The sequence below is a fragment of the Rutidosis leptorrhynchoides genome, chromosome 7 (genome assembly GCF_046630445.1).
Source record: "Rutidosis leptorrhynchoides isolate AG116_Rl617_1_P2 chromosome 7, CSIRO_AGI_Rlap_v1, whole genome shotgun sequence".
Classification (NCBI taxonomy): domain Eukaryota; kingdom Viridiplantae; phylum Streptophyta; class Magnoliopsida; order Asterales; family Asteraceae; genus Rutidosis; species Rutidosis leptorrhynchoides.
In genome coordinates, this window is record NC_092339.1 from 217,301,811 (window position 1) to 217,309,521 (window position 7,711).

Here is a 7,711-nt window from a genome sequence, read left to right on the forward strand (position 1 = left end):
AGTTGGATATATTATGAAATGGTATGCATGCCTGTCAACTTTCGATGTAATGAAAGTTTGTCTTTTCAAAAACGAATGCAATGTTTGTAAAATGTATCATATAGAGGTCAAGTATCTCGCGATGTAATCAACTGTTGTGAATCGTTTATAATCGATATGGACTTCGTCCAGATGGATTAGGACGGGTCTTCACATAAATTATCCAAATAATTTATCTCAAGTGATTATAATTTAGAAAACCGATTTTCCAAAGTTCAAGTATCGCGTATTCATTTAACAATCCAACCGTTAAAATAAATACATATAAAGTGTTGGTAAGCTTGTTATTGGGTATGACCCGACTTGGATCGTAACATAGTGGCCACGTTAATTTAATATGTCTCTCGGGCATACGAAATGCCTTCAGTTTAATCAATCTGTTGTCCGTTTAGCGTTTAGCTGTTAGCCGGATGACTTCTAGTGAGAGAAAGTACTATGTGAGAGAGAAAGGTGAAGTCTCTGCTCACAAGTTGTCAGAATGTCTGAATGTGTAAAATGACGACCCAATGGGTCTATTTATAGTGTCAGATCCACCAGATTGTTCGGGGACACGTGTCAGCTAATGATACGTTCTGTTATTCGTGATTCGAAATTTACGCTGAATGGGGCGCTCTCCGGTCAGGGCTTAAGCGCTAGGCGGCCTTCAGGGCTTATGCATGACGGAAGCAGCCTGCACAGCGGAGAACGCTTGACAGAAAGTTTCACAAAACCATTATTCTTAGTGTTCCTGATGCTATTTTCATGCGAATACTGTGCCTTTATATGTGTATACGATAGGATACACCATTAATTGTTAACACCTATTTCCTTATGAGGTAAGGCTTAGTGTGTTAGCACAATACTAGAAGTGATCTAGCTTAAGGTGGGGGAGTGTTTCCGATTGATGTTTACCCTCGGGAAATAATCCCTACAGACCCGGTTCACAGATCTGGAAATCTGTGGGGTGGCTTAATCAATCTGTTGTCCATTTAGCGTTTAGCTGTTAGCCGGATGACTTCTAGTGAGAGAAAGTACTATGTGAGAAAAAGGTGAAGTCTCTGCTCACAAGTTGTCAGAATGTCTGAATGTGTAAAACGACGACCCAAGGGGTCTATTTATAGTGTCAGATCCACCGGATTTTTCGGGGACACGTGTCAGCTAATGATACGTTCTGTTATTCGTGATCCGAAATTTACGCTGAATGGGGCGCTCTCCGGTCAGGGCTTAAGCTCTAGGCGGCCTTCAGGGCTTATGCATGACGGAAGAAGCCTGCACAGCGGAGAACGCTTGACGGACAGTTTCACAAAACCATTGTTCTCAGTGTTCTTGATGCTATTTTCATGCAAATACTGTGCCTTTATATGTGTATACGAAAGGATACACCATTAATATACATATGTCTAGTTAAATAAGTTAAAAGCTGGGTGCATTATAACGTAGAAAAGGCACAATATACACATGTTACTCCCCATTTATTTTTTATTACTAATTTATTATTATTATTATTATTATTATTATTATTATTATTATTATTGTTGAATGGTCACACACTTCACAAAAACGTAGATTGTAGAATATACATATTTTTTTCTATGAAATAATTTAAACCCCCTATGAAAGATAACAATATGTGTTGCGATACCATTGTGCCAATAATCTTTCTCTCCCTTTAACATTCTAACTAAAGAGTTATAATCACTTCCATCCATAAATTTGCTTGAAAACAAAAGGATCAATGAGAACGCGACATGTGGCGCGAAAATCACATGTGATTGAAAAAAAAAATTCGAAATTTTTTTTTTCTGAAATTTTTTTTTTTGAATTTTTTTTTTCAAAATTTTTTTTTTTTTGATTTTTTTTTAAAATCATATGTGATTATGCATGTCAATCACATGTGATTGTAAACCCAATCACGTGTGATTATGCATGGCAAATCTAATCACATGTGATTGTACAATTCAATCACATGTGATTGTGCAGGTAAATCACATGTGATTGTAAAAAAAAGTTTTAAAAAAAATTTAAAAAAAAATTCGAAAAAAAAATTTAAAAATTTTTTTGCGAAAAAAAATTTTTGAATTTTTTTTCAATCACATGTGATTTTCGCGATACATGTCGCGCTCTCATTGGTCCCTTGAATCTCAACTTAATTTATGGACTCAAATGAATATTCTTCTCTAACTAAAACCTTATATCCTTCAAAAATTTATTCTCAAATTTTAAATTACAATATTTTAGTTTGCATTTTTTATAAAAAAAATTAATCACGTAATGTGACTTTTTGAAAGATTTAATTTAATAATTAATAATTTTCTTAAAACACGACCAATAATATTGTTTCAATGATAAATATTTTTTGACACCATAAGAAACGCGCACGATACTTGAGTCTCATTCTAAATTAAGACTATTACATAAACAACCAAGTCTTTTAAAGTAAACTTGAGACGACATAGTATTAATTATATAAATCCTACATACGACAAAATAAACATAGATTTTAATTTGAAACTTAAATATCTGAGACTACACCAATTCTTCACTTCTTTGTGGTTGATTGTAGAGGGAATTCATACTTTTAGTTACTTCAATCCAGAAAGATCGAAACCCTGAAAAAAACATGTTTTTACTATTAGATCAACTAGCAAGCTAAATCCTTATTTAGACAACCGTTCAAACCACGAACACCTTGAAATCATTGTATATTGAAACATGAAATTACTACTATTTCTTTTTCTAATATAAAATGAAACATTGAATTTAAAATCACTGACTTATGCTTTGACATGAACCAAATTTAAAAATGTAATTTAGGGCTAACAGCTAGCTAGTTAATTTGGGTAAATGGGTATACATAACCGAGAGATTTTATAAAAAAAATTTAAAGAATAAGTTTACAACGAGGAATAACGACTTGTAGGTGTGCCTTGCAGTCACAACCAACAAAGCTAGTTAATTTTGTAAAACAAGTGAATTAGCATGTGCGCCACATATATAATTTACAAAATTTATTTCAATATATATATATATATATATATATATATATATATATATATATATATATATATATATATATATCAAAAAACTTTTTGCTTATATGTTATTTTCTAATTAAATTGAATTAATTATAATTTAATATATACATATAGATGTAGATTTACATATATATGTAAAGATTACAATTAATATTTAATATATAAATATTCATTAACATTCTCTTAACGTAATTAGTTTTTCAAATAAACATTACCATATATAAACCAAGAAGTTATATAGAACTCCATTTGAAATTATCTACAAAAAGTTATAACATAAGATTCTGAACATGCGTATAAAGAATTTAATATTAATAAGTCCATATATAGTTGAATATGTAATCGTATGGAAATAGTATATGACCATCCCATATTTAAAATTCGAATATGCAATGTTTTAACTAAGCTTGATCCAAGATCATTGCAAAAACCCTTTCAAATCGGCTAAGGAAGGTCACTCCTAATTAGTTAATATATATATATATATATATATATATATATATATATATATATATATATATATATATATATATATATATATATATATATATATATAGATTACAAATTTTTTGCTTACGCGCCATTTTTTTAGTATTGCTATGTACATACCAATATTTACTGAAAATCACGGACTCTTAAACTCAATTAAATTATTTTTTAATTTGTCTACACACGGGCTCTTAAATAATTCTTATGCTTTTCCTATCTGCAAATCACGGGCTCTAGACTCAAAATAATTTTTAAATTGTCAATACCACAGGCTCTTAAATAATTCTTATTTTTTCTGTTCTTTTAGTATCACTATTTAAATACTAATATGAACTGCAAATTACATTTTGTGCACGGATTTTTACACACTCGTATAATGCACGTACTTAAAAACCTAGTGTATGTGTGTATATATATATATATATATATATATATATATATATATATATATATATATATATATATATATATATATATATATATATATATATATACACTCTTAACCAAGAAATGAAAATAAATTCTTACACCGCTTAGGCTCCCAGAGATGGACCCATTTGGTATATGACCAGCCCACTGTTGCAAACATTCATAAAACTCAATTTAGATTTAGTCAGTTATATATAAAATAACGTTACAAAAGTTATAAAACATCAATCAATGAAATAAAATAAACGAAGAAAATAAAGCAGCTAGAAATTAGAGAAAGGGTAGGCAGTACATTTTTTGCTGCGGTGCTGAAAGCTTCTCGATGAGGTATTTGAGGATTTGCAGCCTTGATACGCTGTATTTCCTCTCTAGGAGTTCAAAATTTAACCAAAATGTATAAAAATTGTGTAAGAAAAATGTTAATTTATAGTTTGGTTGTAAACTCACTTCATGAAACGATTGTAAGCAGATGGGAGTCTGTGCTTCTTCTCTGGTGCTGTAGATATATATATGTAGCCAAAACAATAATTAATAAATCAAAAAGTACGTAGTTGAGTATTAAAAATAATAATTTCAAGAAAGAAACTGATTAAGTAGCTAGCATATACGAACGTTTCACGACGAATGGAGCTTTTGGTGATGTGGGTTCATTTGAAGTAGATGACGAAGATGACGAAGATTGGCCCCTTTTAAAATCATTGGAGAAAGCAGCCTGTTTTAATTAATTGCAATTGCAAATATATATTAATTGACACACTAAAATTAATCTACTTAATGTGTACAAGGTACACAAAATAAAATATATAAATTAAAGGAGTCAAGTGAATTACCTGTGTATTTGGAATAATTCATCGATATTAAGCAAAAAGATTAATTCATCGTAAATTACATTAACCACGTCTGTTTAATGAACATTTACTATTGTTTGAATACACTCGTTCCTTCAGGTATATTTTTGATGGTTACTATATCACTTGCAAAGGTTCACGAGTTGTACCGATTTCAAGGCTTTTTTTTTTTTTTTTTTTTTTTAACTGCAAGGGTTTTTTTTTTTTAAACAAGATACACTGAGTTCTACAAATAATAAGTTTTTCGTAATAATGAATATAATAAATAAATATATAGCTACTAGGGTGAATTTTGTGTATATCTTTCAAGACAGAAAAGTGTATACTGTATTAGATATTTTTTGTTAGACGAAGACATGATGTAGGTAGGTACTTCATAATATAGAATAATAGGCCGCCGGATTAATTAATTACCTGAAAAGGAGTCATTAGGGGAGGAGGGGGAGGAGGTTGAAAAGGTTGATGATCAGGAGGAGGAGAAGCCCTAATTGTGAGAAATGATAAATTACTGCAATGCCCACATTTCACTGTCACTGTATCCAAAAGCCTCTTGCATGGTATCCCAACCTGCACCAAAATTAATTAATTAATTCTCATATATTATATTTTAATAATCATAACCTAATTCTTTTATTTTTTCTGTCACTTGGCAAACCTAACCTTTTCGGTCTTAAATCAAGTGTTGCATATATCATGTTTAGTTTCCTAAAAGTAAACAAATTTGATTCGTTTAATTCATGTAAGTACCGCGAGAAGCGTACTGCAAAAGTTGCAGCGAACGTAGCAAAGATGTTGATCCGAAGGTGTTTGAACCGGTGGGTCCGTGTTCACAACCCTCTCAGCTTGCACTTCAAAGTTCATGATCGTATGATGGAAGCAACTATCAAAGAAATATATTGTTTTGTATCAAACGATCTAATTAAAGAGAGGAGATGATTGACATATATTGCAAATGAAAAGCTTTTATTAGGGTTTTGATGTGGAAGAGAATATATAGGAGTAAACTGTAGGGGTATGAAAGCTAGCTAATTGGTTCATGAAAACAGATAAATTAGGCTTCCACAAATAATGTCAATCGTACATCCTAATTTTGGCTTTTGGCTTCCAAACGATTCATTTTTGCACCATCACCTTTCATATTACAGAAATGTTCAAGTATGCTACAATTCCTACATAGTGATAATCACTTTGGTAGTGTTTGGATCTTTTACTCTAAATCATTTTGTTTAACAGAACTGATTATCAACAAAATTAAAAATTACCGTTCTAGACAAACATAACAATAACTCCATATCAAAATAGACCTATCCAAACCTGCTAGCTGTCATTACCGTTAAAAATATATTCAAAAATCAATTCATTAATACAAATTTCAATGACAATATATAATACAAACAAAAGATAATTAAAGTCAAAGCTAGAAAAAAAAGACCTCAAAAGTCAAAACAGAACAATAGATTTGAGACGGATGGGAGTTGATAAATTACGTGACAAAAATATACTTCAAAGATATACTCCATCCGTCCCATATTAATTGTCCCATTAAAAAAAGAACACAATTTTAAGAATATAATCATTACATTTTAGTTTTACCGTATTTTAAAGTTTTGCCTCTTACTTTTACTTTTTTGTCTTGCATACATATATTAGGGTATAACTGAACATTACCTTTCCATTCTTATCAATATATGGACGTTAACAATTAATTTGGGACATTTTAAAATGGAATGTTGGATAACAAATATGGGATGGAGTAAGTAATATCTTTCCAAACATATACATCGTAGCTAGCATTTACTCCCCACGTCTCAGTTCAATTATCTTGTTTTTTTGACTTCAAGTCTTTTTCTCAACTTTGACTTTAAATGTTTTTATTTGTATTATATATTATTCGATTAAATTTATATCAATTGAATGAATTTTTAATATATTTTTACTGTTATAATGATTATCAAGTATTATACCACACACTAAAAGTAATTGACTACAAAGATATGTTCAATTAAAATTCATGACCTTTTAATCATTTTCTGGATTTGCTCCCATGGTTTTTGCCTATGACGCCCCTACGATCTTCTGTGAATATCAGGTACAAGTAATCTATGTGGTTTTCACATTCGTTTTTACTACTTTCTAAAGTAGTTCACGTTGAAAAGAAATTTCCAAGTTAAGTTGTTGTTAGTGTTGCTAATATATTATGGTTGTTCTGCTCAGATTTACTCCCTGACTGTTTTCAACCCTTCCCTGGTCATCACAAAATATTCTTGATAGGCAGGATTCGAACCTGAGACCTCTTGCAAGGAACTCAGGGCCCCAACCACTAGGCTATCTTGTTCATGTTTAACTTTATGAGTAATTGTTATTATTGATGGTGTGGTTACATCTATGTTTAAGGCTTTATATGGTTTAACGGTAAGTTTTATTGTTGTTCATAATTTTTGACTAAAAGAACTACACACAGATTTCGGGTTTCGTTTTCTTTGATGTTAGAGACGATGGTTTGTTCGCAGCAAGGTTTGCTTCTATTGGATATTTTCATTTGGTAAACAAAGGCTATGATGATCAACGTTATTTTTTTGAGCAGATTGTTACAAGATATTGTATATTTCACCCATATCTTAGTGGGGCAACACCCGAGTATCACAGAGATTGTGCAACCGTGTGTGTTTGCAGCTACGGCAGGATTCGGATGTTCATATATCCAAGACTGTTATTTTCATGTTTGAGCCTTCTTAATCTTATGTCTAAAAGTTTATTTCTAAATTTTTATCTATTATTTGTGTAACACCATACTTTTTATTAACAGACACAACGGAAGTTATTAATTACAAACATACCCTTTCTTATTATAAACATGATTATCAAAATCATTTCTTACATATAAACTAGTAT

At 30.6% G+C, this 7,711-nt stretch overlaps 1 protein-coding gene across 1 annotated transcript; it reads right to left on the reverse strand.

The window, feature by feature from the left end:
• Positions 1 to 2,600: 2,600 nt before the first annotated feature.
• Positions 2,601 to 5,680, reverse strand: LOC139858840 (protein DROOPING LEAF). The gene is made up of 7 exons (XM_071847676.1): positions 5,567 to 5,680; positions 5,234 to 5,386; positions 4,584 to 4,683; positions 4,419 to 4,467; positions 4,264 to 4,339; positions 4,071 to 4,118; positions 2,601 to 2,627 (listed from the first exon to the last, which is right to left on the reverse strand). The coding sequence occupies exons 1-7, from the start codon at positions 5,678 to 5,680 to the stop codon at positions 2,601 to 2,603; spliced, it is 567 nt and encodes a 188-aa protein (XP_071703777.1).
• Positions 5,681 to 7,711: the final 2,031 nt, after the last annotated feature.